At 39.5% G+C, this 19,016-nt stretch overlaps 1 protein-coding gene across 1 annotated transcript in view; it reads left to right on the forward strand.

The window, feature by feature from the left end:
* The window catches only part of LOC137286128 (receptor-type tyrosine-protein phosphatase eta-like), a 68,534-nt gene extending 49,518 nt beyond the window's left edge, over positions 1 to 19,016 (forward strand). Inside the window, exons 32-50 of the mRNA XM_067817791.1 lie at positions 2,135 to 2,269; positions 2,441 to 2,577; positions 3,225 to 3,323; positions 4,425 to 4,491; positions 4,704 to 4,868; positions 5,279 to 5,428; positions 5,533 to 5,632; positions 7,101 to 7,171; positions 7,786 to 7,885; positions 8,258 to 8,332; positions 9,586 to 9,667; positions 10,080 to 10,170; positions 12,097 to 12,173; positions 12,925 to 13,059; positions 13,694 to 13,819; positions 15,659 to 15,810; positions 16,333 to 16,477; positions 17,233 to 17,338; positions 18,089 to 19,016. Of these exons, the coding sequence (XP_067673892.1) occupies positions 2,135 to 2,269; positions 2,441 to 2,577; positions 3,225 to 3,323; positions 4,425 to 4,491; positions 4,704 to 4,868; positions 5,279 to 5,428; positions 5,533 to 5,632; positions 7,101 to 7,171; positions 7,786 to 7,885; positions 8,258 to 8,332; positions 9,586 to 9,667; positions 10,080 to 10,170; positions 12,097 to 12,173; positions 12,925 to 13,059; positions 13,694 to 13,819; positions 15,659 to 15,810; positions 16,333 to 16,477; positions 17,233 to 17,338; positions 18,089 to 18,153 (2,078 nt within the window). The 3' untranslated portion in view covers positions 18,154 to 19,016. The remainder of the gene's footprint in view (positions 1 to 2,134; positions 2,270 to 2,440; positions 2,578 to 3,224; positions 3,324 to 4,424; positions 4,492 to 4,703; positions 4,869 to 5,278; positions 5,429 to 5,532; positions 5,633 to 7,100; positions 7,172 to 7,785; positions 7,886 to 8,257; positions 8,333 to 9,585; positions 9,668 to 10,079; positions 10,171 to 12,096; positions 12,174 to 12,924; positions 13,060 to 13,693; positions 13,820 to 15,658; positions 15,811 to 16,332; positions 16,478 to 17,232; positions 17,339 to 18,088) is intronic.

The raw sequence follows: 19,016 nt of genomic DNA on the forward strand, positions 1-19,016 counted from the left end.
TAGCGGGTTGGGGATGTATGTATCAACTGTAATGTTACGGTAGCCTGCCTTCACTGATTTGGGTGCATTTGGAGATGAAAAAGTAAACAGGTACGTATTCGTTTTGATGGTTTCGTTGTTTCTCCGAGTTGAAAAGCGCTTGACATAGAGCACACCTTGATCCTTCATTTCAGATCCTATATCAAGTTCCGACATATCATCAAAGAATCGATCACGATCTCTCACAATATCTTTACTCGTGTTCAAGGTCTTGTGAGCAGAGACCGTGACCGGAATGCCCACGAAAGATTTCATGTTCATCAGGTTCGTTGCTTGTTGCTTTTTCACCGCTTTTCCCGCATTCGACTAGCAAGGCACCCGAACGCAAGCGTCTAATCTTTTTCATTAGTATTCCCCAGCAATACCTTGAATACCCTTGGATACAGCAAAGGGGTTCAACTTTAACGGTGTCTTGTCAGGAGTCTCAATAACAACGAAACGCGGCCCATATTCAATTGATGCAGACGGTCTATGGTCAGTATCAACAGGGTCAATATCAAGTGGACGTTTTTTTTGTTGGGGTTTCATACGCCATAGTTAGAGTAATATGGTTCATCATATTAGCTCCCCACTCACCACGGAGTATCACAAGGACAATGCTAAGGCAAGCGGGCCTCCAGCTTGCAGCACCAAGGATACCCGGATGATATACTGCAATAGAGGAATTACAAAGAATTAATCCACCAGATTGGCCCATGATCCACCGCCTTCTGGGCATAAGACTCAAGGCAAAATTCAGAACTTCAAACACATTCCAAAACCAGAAAAGTCGATAAATAATTCAGCCAATTGTGCAATGACATATATATAATCCACGCACAGGGCTAGGCATGACCAGCCGATTGGTTGAATCGGGCCAATTCAACCACCCGTCTAGGTGAAGTAAGCGCCAAAGTGGTGTTTTGTGCAAATGGAAAGCAGTTAAGAGCCCAAATGCCCTCAACCACCAGGTTCCCGTCCTACACCGATACGGGACGCAACCCACGGCAAACAGGTTGCCCAATTTAGTCGCCTCTTACGACAAGCAATGGGGTGCTGTGGACACATTCTGTCCTGGAAGAAGAGCAGTTAGCGTTACCCAGCACCCACCACGAGGAGGTGGCTCTTCATGGGTGCCACTAATATGAGAGGATGAGGAGTCGCACACTTGGTCACGTGCATTCGGTGAATATGCACAGCTTGCAATGTGTTGGGATGCCCCGCACAGACGAATCCATAGCATGTTTCATAAAAGAAAGTAACAAAACGTGTTCTGGAAATGTGTTCTTATGAGGAAAAAAGGCACATTAAAATGAGATTTCAGAACATAATTTTGCAATTCTTCGTGTACAAAAATTACAAATACAACAGAGGCAATCATTTATAAAACCCCATTTTGGTAAAAAAGTGTTTATCAAATATATTTTGTAGCTATCCATTTAGATCATATGTGTTTCCTGACATTTAGTGATATTTATAACAGAAAACAGTCAACAGAGGTCCTTTTTGTAGAAATCCAACATAAATTGTTTTTGAAAAAATAATATCTCAGTAACTGAGTTTGATGGAGGAAAAGTACAATGGAGTGCTTAGTTTAGATAATATAATATCCTTTTTTGTATCATTTCTTCATCATTTTGCATTTTTTTCGTTCCACGTGCTCTCTATGTAGCAAAATAAGTACAAAATAATCACCGATTCATCTGAAAATGATTGGTAAAGGTAAAATGTATGTCACTGTTAACAGTTATACTTGCACCGTCTGTGAACTTCACGTGTACGTTCCTGTGAACACACACTGTGAACTTCTCGTGTAAGTTCCTATATAGGAATCGCTGTTAAATAGTGATAACACGAGTCTTTCGAGAATAGGGTGTCTGACCCATCAATGGCAATCGTCATGAATTTACCTCGTCATGCTAAATTTCCATTAGTCTCCTTTTCGATTAGGTACAACGGGAAAACGCTGCTCTTGGTGTCAATAACAGTGGCTTAATGGAGTATAACCCCAAAGAACTCATTTTGTACATCACATTTCATTAACACTAAATAGTAATGATACTCATTCTTCTTAAACCAGAATTAAGTGAACGCATGCCAATGTTTTGTCCGTCAGGTTACAACTCATCTAAAACAACCATTAGCGGCCTTTTGAGCTCATGGAGGTACACGTTCAGCATTTTCGCGAACACATCCAAAGGTGCTTCCCATCCACCTGGCTTAGGAAACAATATCACAACCAAGGAATCTCGTAAGTATTGTTTTATTATTGTAATGCAGTTTCATTATGTAATTACGACATCGTCGCAACGTATTTTCACCAATGTCTTCTGACCATGGGTCAAGCGAGCCCTTGATGTATCAGTGAAGTTCTTCAATTTGTGCTCATAATCAAAATTTATGATTACATAATATTTTTCAGAACCTTGTGAAGTACAGAATTTGACAGCTTCATCGATTCCTGGTAATTTTACCGCTGTTAATCTGACTTGGGACTGCCCAAAGGAAAGAGAAAGGAACGGCTTTATCAGGAACTACACGATACAGTATTCGGATTCGGTACGACACCACAATGTTCACTAAAACTCAAACAAGGACACACATACTTCTGTTTGCTGAGTCTTGTCAACTACTGTGATCCGATTTACCAATCCAAGGACTCATATGATACTTACTATATGTTAGTTAGTAAGGCCTTATACCAAGCAGGACACGGAAGGCATATCCAATATAACATATTTACCAAATGTTTCTATTTAAGCTATTAAGCTCATGTGTTATTTAAGCAAGAAGTGAGGAAAACTCGCATGACATGTATTCGTCTGAAGTACAACAAACCACCTAAACTCGGTCTTTGCAAACATATCACTTGCAGACACTATGCGGAATGGACACACGAAATGAAAACATAACACGTGTGAGTGTGGCCGCGTCAGTTACATCCTTGGTAATCTTGTTTGTTCTGTTTGCCTTACCTCTGTATTATTCTTTCCTTACATTATGCTCAAACAGCCCCATAAATGGATATGGGACATATATATCGTTATAGAGAGAGTTTGTCTTTTCCAAGGGACGAAAACATTTTCATTCCGCCTTCAATAATGCATTACTGCTACTCATGAGGGAAGATTTACTTGTTTTGTAGGTAAAGGAAGCTTTAACACCAATCTTTATCTAAAGAAAAAAATTATAACTTTGATTTCCAGGGAGCAATGGCTGATGGCCATTATGAACCAGAGGATCCATGTGATAAGACACATTCTGTCATCTTACCAGTGCGACCAGAACACGACTACACATTCACGGTAAGTATTAAATAAACATTTAATGTGATTAATCCATTTTCCGTCCATGCAAAGGGCGTTACACATAAGGGATCAGCTCTATGTAGTACGAATCAAATGGATACATCTCGGGTCTTCATTATTTTCACTGTGTACAAAGAGTTTCAGTGGGATGGGACTAGATCTGCATCGTTGACATGAAAAAATGGGTCTTGTGACATGTTACCGTTTCTGTTTGAGGAAATTGTTGTTAACAGTACATATAGTATCCATCCTTGGTAAGACTCCCAATCATACACAGAGATATCCATTCTCCTGAATCATTTCGTTTATGTTCAAATCTCAATGTTTCCTTGTTGAAGCATAGTTCTAATTCAGGAAGAGTACATTTAAGTTCAGAAACCGAATCGTGACTAACTAAATTCTAATCCACATGTCCATATTGACTCCGAGCTCTAGAGATAATTTTTGTAGCATTCGCATTTTATGGCAGACATGGGTTGCTGAAGGCCTATTCTGCCCAGGACGTTTAACGGGTTTGATATTGTGGACGATAATGCTAATCTCCACATAAGATTGGCTGTTTTCGTCGTCGTTTATTTCGACGGGTATAACTGATAGTTTTGTAAAAGAATTAAATTTCTTGTGACTGCATGGCAAATCCAGTCGTAGGAAATCGAGTCCATTGGTAATATATGTTCACATTTTCATCTTTAAAGAGCTTGTATGGTTAATCTTTTACATGTCTAGTGCAGTGAGTATGGTGATATTTCGGAAAGACATTCTGTTTACCAGTCTTTCAGGTACTAGTCCAATCCTTCACTCAAATGGCCCCTTTGGGCCTGATAAGGTATGGAATCTGAGGTCAAACATGTTCGTGTCAAAGGGTTATCTCATTACGCGCCATGTATTACACACAAACATCAATTACATAAAACCAAATCCTGTGGATATAAACGTATGCTGCCTCTATTTAACATTTGTGCATATACAATGTCATTGTAATAAATAACTAAGTAGCATTGTTGACATTAGAATTTGAAGCCGTTTGGATCTATTTTCAGAATATCATATTATGCATTTCGTTTACAAAGTACAATTCTCAATTTTTTTTAAAAAAAGGTTTCCGCTAATGCGATGTACAGGGGCAAGCCGAAAGAATCAGAGGTGTTCTATGCCACGGCTGGAAGTAAGTACTATTAAAACATGTATTATTATGCTTGCATTAAAATTATTAGGGCCGGAAAACAAAATGACGTAACATATCATAGGGAGGCACTGTACTGAATGTTTTACCTTGCGTGTTAATATAATAGATAACAAGACTATAAAATATATATTAATAATATTGATCATTTTCAATTCCTTGTGTATTGTTATTTTGGAGCTTTTTGTTCACAGAACCAATGAAAAAAGATTCAACGGAAGTATTCATCAGCACAGAAACCCAGAGCACAGACGCTGCCACCGATATATCATTTGTGGTATCGTTTGATTCAAAGACTCTTCTCGACGGCACAAATGGGAACATAATTGAAGCAGGAATTCTTGTAATGAAGAAGAGTGGTAAGCGAAAACCTAATTGATTCAATTCCTGGAATGATTCTTGTGTATATGTGAATGATTCCGCTTCCGATATCCAGTGTGAAATAGCATAACCTAAGTAAATGGTATTTATTTTTCGGAATCTACGGACAGAAAGACGTAAACAAGCATCTGATGTAGCAGGAATGACACAAAGAACGGAGAATTCCCTTTAAACTTGGTGTCGTCACAGACAGTCATTCATATCGTTTTCACAGCTACTGCAAGTCGTTTGCCTGGGCATTCTATCCACTGACGCTATATAGTTCCTTAAATTGTCGCAAGATAATAGAAACAGAGTTGCATTTAATCTGATATCACTATTTTGTAGGTATTTGTAGTTATACGAAATCATGGTCGCCCATTATATAAAGAACACATTTTTACAACAGAAACGCAATCAGCGGACCCTCAAAATGTGACGGACTGGGACGCATGGAAGAACTGGTATAAATGGAAGAACAGTGGGTATAAGGGTTCTTACCGCCCAACTCCAGAACACTACCTGCTACAAGCTAGGAGAAGGAGGAGCGCTTCTCCAGGTAACATAACATAACATAATGTTCCCCATGGTTCTGTTTTACAAATGATGACACCTGTATGAACGATACGGTAACATACTTTGTTCATCGATTTCTGACTTCAGAGGGCAATCTTACTTCTTACTCGGTTGGTGTGGATGAAAACTGCGACAGCGAAAAAGACAAGTTCTGTAATGGCCCCTTGGAACCAGAGACTGCATATATGTAAGCTTCGTTTCTTTCTTTAACAGCCGAATACATTGAGCATTATGTAAAACGTTTACTTTTCCTAGAGTGACTAAATAAGTGACTCTATTCAAGGATTTTTCTACATCACGATGCCACATTAAATGAGTTTCACACAATGTTTCTGTGGAATCAAAAAGCGATAAACCACATACTGTAACCTTTATCTCTAACGCTTTGTTTTCATGAAGGTTTTTAGTTTAGAGGTTACAGAAAGACTTACTTCTTTCTTGCTGTCCTATACCCTGTTTCCCTTCTGACCAGGAAAATAGGCAACAAACTGTTATAAATTACGTTTATATTTCTGAAAACAAACCCACGTAAGCGCACGGCAAAATAAGGACAACGGACATTAGTCCTGGAGCAGCAACTTGGAAATATCTTTGGCATATCTAACAAACACCGTTTGAAAGCTTTACAATGGTCTTGAATGTTGTAATCTTGATCGAACTTACGAGCAAGACACATACACCGAACGTGGAAGTCTGTATAAGAAGAGCATGCCCATCTGTGCATCAACAGTAATGAAATGTCGAATAGAAAAGGTTGGGGAAACGTGAAAAATTTACAGTTTGGAAGAGGGGGTTCTTTCTCTCAGTTCCCTGCCTCTCTGCACTTTTATGCATGGATCTAAATATGAAGCCGCCGACTTAAGCCTCATGTGGAGTGAATGAGTATAGTTCTACGCCGAGCTCGGAATATTCCGGCTATATAGCGGCCCTTATGTTACAGTTTCCACTTTAATACTCGGAATTCGCTTTTTGTAGCACTGTTACAGTTAAGAATTTACTGTGACAAACAATCTAAGAAATCCCTTGTGAACCAGCAAAACAGAACAAAGACAAGTCATAAACGTTCAAATAATGTATTATTATGTAACGAGAGCAATGTATACTAAGTCACAAGTCAATTTCACAATAATAATTTCAAATACAATACAAATGAGACAAAAACTAAGGCAATGGGTCACAAGATATATATAGTAGCAAACTCACCAAAGTCTTGGTGTGAGAGAAAACAGCTATGCAGAATGTAAACACAGCGATCGGTGTGACAACAGATAACGTAGATTCAGGCGTTGACGAATGCAGATGATAAAAATTCCAGAAATGTCCGCGTCGCAACACGGCAACTAGCCTATTTATATATAATTAGCCATTTTCCGAAAGTTCGGGCACAAACGAACATCGTCAACACTGTAAAATGCCCCAGAATAAGTCTCTCGGAAGTAAACACATAGAAAACTAGGAGCAGATAAATTCCGGAAAACCAGAATCCTAAAAGTGTTGACCATCTATTAAAACGAAATGTGACCCATCATAATTATTACTTAATTAATAACAGAATATACAGAAAATACACACTCGTAACACCACACACAATAGTAAAGTGTTTACAACATATGTTACAAATATCTGTGACCAGTGCTCATGTGTATTTATTCCAGGGTTGTTGCAGTGTCGTGTACCACGGCAGGGTGTACATCCACAGAGCCGTTCGGTAACTTCAAGACAAAACGTATGTTGAAAATAGCATGAATTATTGAAGTGATCATGCGATTTTATGATATTGAAATTATGTAACATACACTTGCATACTGAGGAAGATACGAATCGTGGATATACCCATGTGCATGATCACGTAATCGGGCAATACCTACGTGTTTTCAGGAAATGAACATTTCGGAGTTTAGGTCAACAAACAAAACGACTTATTATCTTACTTCAACTCATCTAATCAATTTCATCCGTGAAGCTACGGGCAACATTAATCTTCACTAACTCATGCTTGTCGTAACAGATGATTAAAGGGATCGAGTGGTCAGGCTCCTTGACACACGTCATCCTATCCCGATTGTTGAAAACGGTGCTTATGCTGTGTGTGGCGTATAACTTAACCCTATCAATTACCCTTACTTTAACAGCGAAATAAACAGTTTAAAGCATGTCGGTGGCAGAAATATGTGCATAATACAGATCAAATATTTACCTGTTAAAATATTCTGACGAAAAAACTCATTGGACACCATATCGTTCCATGGTGTATACATATTTGTTAGCACATGCCCATGTCAAGTAACATGCAGTAAGTCCATTATGTTATATCTTCGTTTATTACTGTTATACCTGCAGCAACCTCTATAGTCGGCGCGGTAGTAGGGGGATTACTGGCGGCCATCGTCGTCATCGGGCTTATTGTAGGAGTCGTTGTTCTACGTAGACGCCGCCAAAGGTATACGTTATTTCAGTCGTTTAGTTTAAAGCATGCTGTTTACGCTGATATTTCTTACTGATGTGCTCTTTAACTGATGTTTCTGATTGATGTGCTGTTTATACTGTTGTTTCAGATTGATGTGCTGTCTATATTGATATTTCTGTTTATACTGATATTTCTGATTGATATGCTGTTTATACTGATATTTCTGATTGATGTTCCGCATGACACTGATTTGCGTGTCATGTTGTTGTTGATCACTGGACTGTCTGGTCCAGAGTCGATTATTAACAGACCGCCGCCATACAGCTGGAGTGCGACCTAAAGCTAAACTTACTTACTCACTTATAACTGGTAAAATCATTACGACAAATTCACATGCTGTTGCAGGAAGAGCGATGAGAGTGACGATGATGACGACGAAGAGGCTCAACATGAGGTCGAAGAGAGTGTCGATAAGACCGTGTAAGTTTAGATAGTTAGATTCAGATAAATCATACTATCTGGAATATATAGTTTAAACACTACGTAACAAATATGAACCACTGACCAAAGAATTCTTTTTTTTTGGGGGGGGGAGGGGGGGGATTTGTTACAGTTAGATATTTCTTTGATGTTGTGTTTGTTTATTTGTTTCTGTCTATGAGTGACTGAAAAAGAGTCAATATCAATAAACCTACATATGCTTGTTTCACGGCCACATGAATACACCACAATTACTGAACCGCAAATTAATTTACCTACATTACGCACATACAGCGACCCTTGTCGTGAACACAGTACGTTGCGGTTATTTAACGTTTCCGTGCATGTCAGCGATGCATATCAGGTACACCATTGATTCCATAACGAGGCCAATATATGTGCTCATATATCCACATGGATCCCAATATGAACTTTGCCCCCTGGTGTGTCAGCTGTGTAACAGATACACAAACGAAATCGAGGCGATTTGCTGGCTCAGAGGGCAGATGGCATCAATCGTCAGCACTTCCGGTAACACAGGCACTGGCGCGTGATAAGAAGACTGCTTGGTTGATGAAATTGTAGGGCAAACTTACCGCGGTTGAGGTGTAGAATTGCCGCACTCCCCTGCCCTAAACCCACATCGGCCCTGGCGAAAAGCCACTGTCAGTTTGCGTGGATTGAACCGGAGCCAAACGCTTGGCTCGGCATTTCAGGGAGATGCTTAGTGTACTTGTGTAAGACACACCAATATCACCTAAGAGCAGGACAATCTATAGACGCCTCGTGGATGTATTAATGTACAACCGGAGAATATTCATACTGAAGTAAGATTGTGACATAAATTCCCGCTTGCATGCTCCCAAACATATAAACTGCGACTTGAAATTTCCAGATTCCGTGACCTGTCCTACACAGACAATAATGCAATTTCGGTGTTTATAGTATGTATTATATGGAGGTTATCTTATGTACATACTATTTTGGATAAAGCTTTAGATGGCATATATGTTATATATATTAATTATTAGATTTTATACAAACTGCAAATTTTATGTTCTTTTTCCTTGAGCATGTTAGACGTATTGCGACTAGGCAACAAAACTCTTTGCTTATGAATCACCCTGCCATACAGACTGAAGTCTAGTGAACGTTACTGCTCTTTTGAATCATTTTTACGAAGAATTTTTTTTTAAGAAGAAAATGTGTTGCAGAGCTGTTCGTATATGAAGCATATTGTTATTTTGCTCCAGGCCGAGGAAGATCGCGGATTTCCACGATATTGTGAAGGATTTATACAAGGATTCCAAGCTACTATTTACAGCAGAATGGAAGGTAACCTATCATTTCATATATCTATCAAGGGTTATGGTGACGAGGTTATATTGGATGGGCACTTTATCTTCATCAGATACCTATGCCAAGTGTAAGTGAGAATAGTATAACGGTCGTGCAGTCCATGTTAATTTTGCTGATTGTTGGAAAATGAAAACTCTATATGCCAGGCATACTCATAGATTTTGTCATGCTACCCCAACAGTTGTCTCCCTTTGAAACAGACTTGTAAAAAGGTAAATTGACTTCCTTTCCACAATAAGCAACATCCACAGTTAAAATAGCAAATCCACGGGTGCATATTTGTGTCAGTGTTCTAGTATCAGACATAGATAGAACGGTTGTTCCAGCAAATACCGTAGATGTTTCGGAAATATCACTCCTATATCTTGTGTGCCTTGTTCTGTTGTAGCAACTCGCCGCTGCCACAGTAAAGCATCCAGCCGAACATGCAGTGCTGGTCGGCAACAGATCCAAGAACCGATACGTCAACATCATGGCGTGTAAGTAGTGAGTGAGTGAGTTTACTTTTGCGCCGCAGTATCCCAGCTATATGGCGGCGGTCTGTAAATAATCGAGTCTGGACCACACAATCCAGTGATCAACAGCATGAGCACCGAGCTGCGCAATTGAAAACCGATGATTTGAGTCAACTAAGTCAACGAGCCTGACCAGCCGATCCCGTTAGTCGCCTCTTACGACAAGCACAGTCACCTTTTGTGGCAAGCATGGGTTGCTGAAGGCCTGTTCGACCCCGGGACATTCACGGGTCGCATGTCGTATGAGGTGCTCGTAAATGATTATGTTACAAAATTTAGTTATGTCTGGATTCTGACATGTTGGAGATGTATGGACCTAGAGTATATTAGGTGTTTTTACATAAACACACCACATGGATACACACCCAGTTCTCGAGTTTCCCGCCCTGATATTCCATTTTCCCATAAGCGGCGTAAAACAATACGTACTAGCTACATGTAGGTCTAGTAAAGAGATCAACATCATGTGTTGGCAAATTTCCGGAAGTGTCACGAAGTGTCATTAACCGACCATTTCGGCTGGTTCCTACGGTAACGGCTGGGACTGTCCATATGTGACGTCATTCCCATTTTACCTCACAATATGTTTTGAACAACGTCTACACTGCTGACGACGCAGTGATACAATTGTGTGCGATATTTGACGGTATTAATACCCGGCGAATAGCAGTATTGGGAGAAACGGAAACCATTCGATCATGTTTAAAGAACACAGTGACTTATGGGTTACAATATCACCTTATACGCATGTCTGCCGCTATTATGCTGATCTGGGGCTCCTTCACAAAGCAACCTTAACTAAGGTTAACCTTAACCAGGCCCCCTAAGTAATTGCAGGAATTACAGCAAATTTGAAGGAATTGCATCTCAATACAGGAAAAGACTGTCACTGCAGAGGAGTGTCACAAGTCATGCCCCTGGAGATTGTTTACATCTGAACATCGATGTCGTGCCGCTGATTACGAACATCATGAACGTGCGCCATGAAGAAGTTTATGAGCCATATATTTTCTTGGTATGAAGTGCAATTGACAAATTTAAACACATTTTACAAAAAAAATGATGTTATATCTAGCGCACGTTCGTAATCATGACTTGTGACACTCTCCTAGAGTGACAATCTTTTCCTAAAAGCATAAGCTATTGCCCCGACAACACTTCATACCTAAACGCATTCAACACGGGTGGTCAAAGGTGGATAAGTATAAAAATGTAATAGTAGGAACTAAAAACAAAACTCACCGAGACGGGTGCTTCTTCCAACGACGCCATGTTTTGCTGCGTGAGTTTCCGCTCGCGACCGAAAAATCTCCGAAGATGGCCGAGCGTGTTTCCAGTATTACCGACATTGCTTCCGATAGGGCCGATGTGTTTCTGTTATTACCGCTAAATTACCGATATCGCTGCAGTTGTTTCGCGAGTGGGCTGCGTTTGTTTACATTTGAGATGCAATTCCTTCAAATTTGCCGTAATTCCTTCAATTACTTAGGGGGGCCTGTTAACTCCCATTCCATAACACTGCACTAAGGTTACCTAAGTCTAAGTTAACCTTAGTGCAAGGTTAAGGAATGTGAGCTAAGGTTAACCTTAGTAAAGGTTGTTTTGTAAAAGGAGGCCCTGGTCAGACACTTTTTCAATCCGAGACCACTCTAAAGGGACGAAGCCGGCCGTATGGATTTACAAAGCAGGGGCAGACAACTACGATCACTATCAGCTGCAAACTCCTTTCGGAACTATCTTGTTGTCCCTGTTGACAACCATTAAAATAAGCACATGCACTTTGTCTATAGTTTCCTGGCACTGACACTTACAACATAGCTGCTAATGTCAATAGATAACACTTGTATTGATGACAAAAGGTGATGAAATAATATCTTTTGCATGTTGTAGATGACCACTCCCGGGTCAAGCTGCTGCCCCTTGATGAGGATGAATGTTCTGACTACATCAACGCCAACTACATCCCTGTACGTACATTGACCTATCTTTAAGATTATAAAAATGGTACCACGTGGGGGCTCTGGGTTAAAATTGACAACAGTTAAGTCCGTGTTGTTTATTTTCAACACCTCCCGCTTGCCCTGACTTGTTATTCCGACGTGAAACAAGAAAACGTTTTCTGATTTTTTTTACATTTTGGAGTGAGTGAGTGCGGTTTCGCCCCGGTTTTAACAATATTCCAGCAATACCAATACCAAGGCGGGGACACCGGAAATGGGTTTCACACATGGTTCTCATATTGGGAATCGAACACGGGTTTTCACTGTGACGAGCTGACGCTATAGCCATTAGACTACCCCACCGCCCCTTCCGCTCTGGAAAATTTATACCATGTGTACATTCATGACAATATGTCAGCTTGTGTTTTCATCAACTTTTAGTCTGAGGCTGTTTCCGATCGCTAAGCTAATTGACTGGATCTCCTTCATAAACTAATTAAAAGACTATCATCATCCGGACTAAAAAATCTTACTCAAGTAGTGAAAACGATCACATATGCGTTGTCATTTATTTGAATTTTTGGCCAGTTCATTCTTATTCTAGCAGATGTTGGAAGTGAAAATCATATTCAAACCTGAAAGGGTCGGCGACTTTGAAGGTGGTCTGACAAAACACTAAATAGATTGTCAAGACTCCCAGGTTGCAAACAATCACACGGGGAAAGAAGTTTTGCCCATGTTGAATATTATTACTATTCATCGTAACGTACGTTCACAGGGCTACAATTCCCCCCGTGAATACATCGCCTCCCAGGGACCCTTGTCACAGACCACTGTGGACTTCTGGAGGATGATCTGGGAACAGAAGGTCCCCATAATAGTCATGCTGACTGGACTGACGGAGAACGGAGTGGTGTGTACATTTTGCTTTGGCTATCATTAATCCTCACATAACTACAACCAGCTACGAGGGACTACTGTTCCGTTGCTGTACATGGCGCATTAATGTTAAGTCGCCATCACAGGCGAGAACATTGCATATTGCATATGCAATCGGAGTTAAATGTACTGAACAGCAAATACACACAAGTCTGGCATTTTGTCGCTTTACCATGAACGTTCCATAAACACGAACTCCTGCTTTTATGAGATTTCATTTTTTCGGAACTTGCGTTTCTTTTCCTGTTCAGTATATATGATACCGAAAAACTAGTCGGTTATACTAACCATAATATTCGGCCTATAAAACGACTGAATAAATATGAGTCTCAGGTGGTGACATAAGCCCGGCCAGTCGATTGCAAGAACGACATCTTGAGCTAGGTTTGGAAAAGTATTTACATCAATTCGTTGACTGTGGTTTCAAAGAAATGAAGAGTAATGCAATCGGAAAGCAGTAAGAGTCAGTTAACGTTGGTTTTGATCAGAGATAGTTGCTGTAATAATATCGCCTATGGGTTATGTTATGCCAGAAGATCATAAACAACAAATTAACATTGTTCATTAATGGAGAGCATGTTGACACTTGGTGTATTGTCTTTGTGTAGAGGAAGCTGGACATGTACTGGCCCGAAGAAATGCACGCTCCATGTCAATATGGCGACCTGGTTGTTGAACTGATCAACATGTCGCCTCTCAGCAAGTACACCATCATGATCTTCAACATCTCGTTGGTAAGTAGAAACGGTTTCATTACTTGACATATCTGGAATTAGACTTCAAGTATGGATTCCAGTACGTAATTTGGGTCCCATCCGGAAATTGAACCCACGCTGATAGAGTGTAGAACCAAATCGGACTTGTTACACTCCACGTACACATACAAATACACACGTACACACGCATACAGAAAAGATTATACACATCACTTGACAGTGTGCAGTACAGCAGTTTGAATACCTCCAGAGCTCCAGATAATATTTCAAGCAATATGGTATTTACTGTGTATATTTGAGTAATTGTATTTTATGGAGGAATAACTTGCATTTTATATACTCCCACTAGTTTAAAGAATTGAGTACTTGTGCACGGGGTTTCTTATTCTTATTGAGAACTTAACTTTTCTAAATATATAAAATAACTGCATCTCAACAAACTAAACGCTTTTAGTAATTGTCGATTTGTCAAATTGCCAAACATTTGCAACAGGCAGCCATTTCTAAATACTCAACATGGAAGTCATGTGGCTATTACAGTAAATCCCGGACAGTACCTTCAGCTATAATAATACATATATATAGGCATCGCTTACCATTAGCTAATGTTGTTGTAGAGTTTGTGCTCCATGACGAATAACACGCAAGCCAAGTTAGTTAACTAATTAAGTGATGTGCGCAAGGTATTCTTATGTGTTTTTGTACTCCCAGTTTTGTAATTAATTGAGTAAATGTGATTTTTATTGAGCAAATACGAGTCTTATCTGGAGCTCTGAATAAGTTTGAATACCCACTTCGGCACCAATTAAAAGGGGGAGCTGTTGTGAACATAAAACATATGTTATATCTGGGATTGCTTTTTCATAATAAAGTACAATTCTAGAAATTCGTTGGGTTGATCCGGGATTCGAGCCCACACATGCAGAGTCGGGAACCGAAACTCAAGAGTGAGGCATCTAATAACTAGCACACATACCGTCTAAAGTGCTCAGCCACCGCGACTTCCACAAAAAGGGTTGGATGGCCATGCTCTCTGACTTGGTTGGCACGTCTTCGTATCCTAGCATGATGCTGCAACATTTCGACAAGGAAAAAAACGGCAGAAATTCCAATCGTGTCTCCGAGCTCCGGGCTACAACCTGCCCATGATGGAAGAGAGACGGATTGACCCAGAGTTCCAAGCAATTCTGGACATCATCGATCCAAACATCGGCCATTTGTCCTTACAAGAGTACATGTCGTTCATGATCAGTCGAGAGACAGAAAACGTCCAGTCCTGATGTTGAACAAGCTTTCCAAGCTCTAACCTGTCACTCTCACCTATATGGACGGGACGAACAATACCCGATACTTATGACTACGCTGATATCACTCGTCAGTTATTCGTCAACTAAAAGTAGATTGATGCTCATGCTACTGATCACTGGAATATTGCTGAGTGCGGCGAAAAACTAAACTCACTCATTATTGTTTTAATCATTACGTTGTCCTCGTGCAAACTCGAAAGTGAAGCTGTTTCATGATATCCTCCTAAGTTTGAACTAGTAAGCGCTATGTTGCAGCAATATTATATTCGTTACCACAGTGGTACAGTAACATGTGATGTAGGTGGTCCTTTGCCTTCAATTGCCTTTCCGGGTTATTCGAATCTGGAAAGAAAATGAAGAGCCTCCACTCTTCTTATATCAGTATCCATAATTCGATATATATGAGCATGGGTAGTTCTGGAGTTGATCAATGAGTATGGGCCGTTGTTATTTTGTTCAGAGTTCGAGTTGTTGCAGTAACTGTTAAAATTGATGTTTGTATTTAACTGAATGAATGAGTAAAAAAAAAACATTTAAAAATCTGTTACAGGGCAACGAAACGCGGAAAGTAAAACACTTCTTCTTGCCCGGGTGGCACGACTACAACGCCAATCTCAACGAGGGCGACGTCATCGACTTCGCACGTTATGTCCGTGCAGAGCTGAAGCCGACAGACGAGGGGCCGATGTTGGTTCATTGCAGGTCTGAATTAATATCCTTAATAGATGGAAGGATCATCAGATTTAGATAACATCCTGGTCAGAAAGTGCATTTCAAAGTTAACAATTTAATTGTTACTGGGACTTTGATCTTGACAAACATGGCCATGAGAATATCAGCGTGAACGTTTGAAAGGTTAACATGTACGTATCTTGTGACATTATCACTAATTTTACTCCTGAGAAAATATTAATGTATAATGTTGATTGACAAAGCAGGTTCCGCGTGTATATCTGTGTTATGCTTAACAAAAATGTTTCTGTGAGCTGGGTGAGATTGTAGGTCGGAGTATGGTTTAATTAATGGTAATAATCTTTCATATCATCAATGACTCAGAAGTAGACTGTGATGATAAAAATCCAGATTTAGATCAGAACTCCCCTACATTAATTTCCTTTTCCAAATACGTCCTTTCCATAATGTATCGTCTAAATCATAGGCATCATGTCAGTAGTTTTTGTATAATACTGGAAAGATATTATCATGTATATATTTGTACCATAGCGCTGGAGTCGGTAGGACCGGGACGTACTTGTGCGTGGACTACTTCATCCAGGTGATCGACAACTGCGACATTGACGGCGAGGTCGACATCTTCTCATACGTTCTGAAGATGCGTAACAATCGACCATTCATGGTCCAGTCAGTGGTATAAATTTCAACTTTATTTCTGACATGTACATGTTAACTGCACTTTCAAGCATTATATGAGGAGAACATCCGTTTCTTTCAAATTCCTGCACCTTCTCTTCAAATTCTAGTGGGCCTAGAATCCGTGTGGGGTCGGGAATTCTCAACATGATAGCAGCAGAAAAAGCAGTGATACATTACATCAATAAGATATATGTACAAAGGTAGAATATCATCCTTACCTTTTGTCTGCAGTATTCGCTGGTCGGAACGAGAACGTGACCAACTTTTGCAGCGATCGCACATGTTCGGCACAGTTTGTCGTCTGCGGACGTGAAACGGGAGTTACCTCCCTTACATTAAACGTGCTATTTTAAGGCACTTCAGTTGGTTTTCGCCAAAGCGGATCAGTATCACACTGGATGACTGAACAAATGAGTGAACGAACGAGCGGACGGACGGGCGGATGGTAGAATGGATGGATAGGAAACAACAAAAGTAGTAAACATTTTGAACCTCTGTTATTAGGCGACATGGGACGTGGTCCCAAGAACACTATGCCGTCGTATTATGCTTTCGTCCAGATGTTTGGTACGTGCTCATCCGGAGTCCCAGAGACTGAATTTTCAAAAGTGACATATTTGATCCTCTCAGAAGCCAACATAAAACACAAGAGAAAATTAGCTTTAATAGATTGTGTCCCGTTAATAGGGAAATGCACGAAGATCTAACTGTGTTGTACACTTATAATTGTTCCGATTTTGATATCTGCAGAAGCAGTATGTGTTCATCTACGATGCTGTCAAGGAGATGATCGACAGGAAGAAGAAGTTGCTGATGGGGGAACAGGAGGAAAACATTTACCAGAACCAAGGATTTGGTGAGGGAAAAAATATTCTAGTCTGGCAGATCCTGTAGCGAACCCATCAATGCATCTCATGTTACATTTGAATTCTTTGCCATACTGTGCCAAACGTGCATATCTAATCGAGTTTAATACCATGTCCCGTATACGTAATAAGTCCGTTAGGATCCTTTTCAGCACTATGTTAACAAAAACACATAAAATTGTAACGAAATGTTGGGTTATTACAAGTGGTTCTCTATCAATTGCATACACAGTTATAACCTTCTTTAATGATATATATCCTCTACAGAAACTGTCGCGATATTCTATGTATCTATATGCATATACATGTGTATCTATATACTTCAAAGATGTGATATGTATTGCCTTGCCATGTGTAATGTATCGGAGCATTAACATGGAATTTTAAAAAATTGCGTGCACGGTTTTGAATGTCAAGAAACAATGATTGATGACTACTTTTTCTTGTTGACTAAAGACACAACATGACTGATGACAACTTTTTCTTGATGACTAAAGACACAACATGATTGATGACTACTTTTTTAAAAACACATGGCCTATAATCATGAAATATTGCATTCGGCTACCAGTTATTGCTACATGTAATGAGTATAGTCTACTTTTTACACGTTCCACTTCATAATAATTATCACATTTCTGTGATTAATTTCTACATGTAAAGTGTATTTAACCAATACAAAAGTTTCTTAGATTGCGAGAATTGATAAACGTGCACATGTTAATCGTTTTCTGTTTCAGTTTGCGATGACGTTAACCCTGAAAATATCTACATGAATGTACAAAGCGGAGCTGTCAAGATGTGAATACCGAGTTATAGAGGGATGTGCATCTGCATAGGAAACAAAAGAGCAGCAGCAGCATGTGATTGATCTGTCACTGGTTGAAATACCTCAGATGAAACTGAATAATAAACTTTCCTTTTCTTTGTCTTGTCGTACGACAGTATCCAAATACTTGAAACTATCTGAATAGCCAATCAGTTAAAGAATATGAGTTCCTGTCAACATGTATTGTTGTCCATGTATATTAGATATATTACGCTTTAAACTTCATTTCCCTCAGCTTGAATAATCTATTTGATACGAACGCTACATGGAATATTCTGATCCTGACTATGCATTCATGTATGGTACACTATGGTGGTACTTTTTGGTGATATTTATCAGCTATCGGTGCCCCGGCGAATTCCGCGCTTGTTATGTTTCTAGTTTTACAGATGATTCCAATACGAGTTACATTTTGTCATTATCACAAAATAGGATAAAATACAGCGCTTCGTATCCATTTCGCTATTGCATTTTAGCTACATATATGACCCACCGAACACTACGTAGGCGTGGAATGTATTTTTGCTTAAACAAATTAGCGATAGATAAGTCTAAATATATTGTACATAAACAAGGTGTATATTTATATTTCGTGTGATTATGCAAATGTTATTTAAGACAAAATCATATGAATGTATGTAGTAATTAACTGATGTGAAATTGGTCTGTTTAATATCCTGGTACTGATTACGGTGTTCCAATGAAGAGTATATAATATTCCTTGTGTATTAACAATTAATCCTTTTACAATATCAGAACAACTACATCGCTAGCATATGTCTTGTATTGAATATATTCATGTATGTCAAATAAAATTATTGCTTTGACTCAACTGAAAA

This window comes from Haliotis asinina, chromosome 6 (genome assembly GCF_037392515.1).
Source record: "Haliotis asinina isolate JCU_RB_2024 chromosome 6, JCU_Hal_asi_v2, whole genome shotgun sequence".
Taxonomy (NCBI): domain Eukaryota; kingdom Metazoa; phylum Mollusca; class Gastropoda; order Lepetellida; family Haliotidae; genus Haliotis; species Haliotis asinina.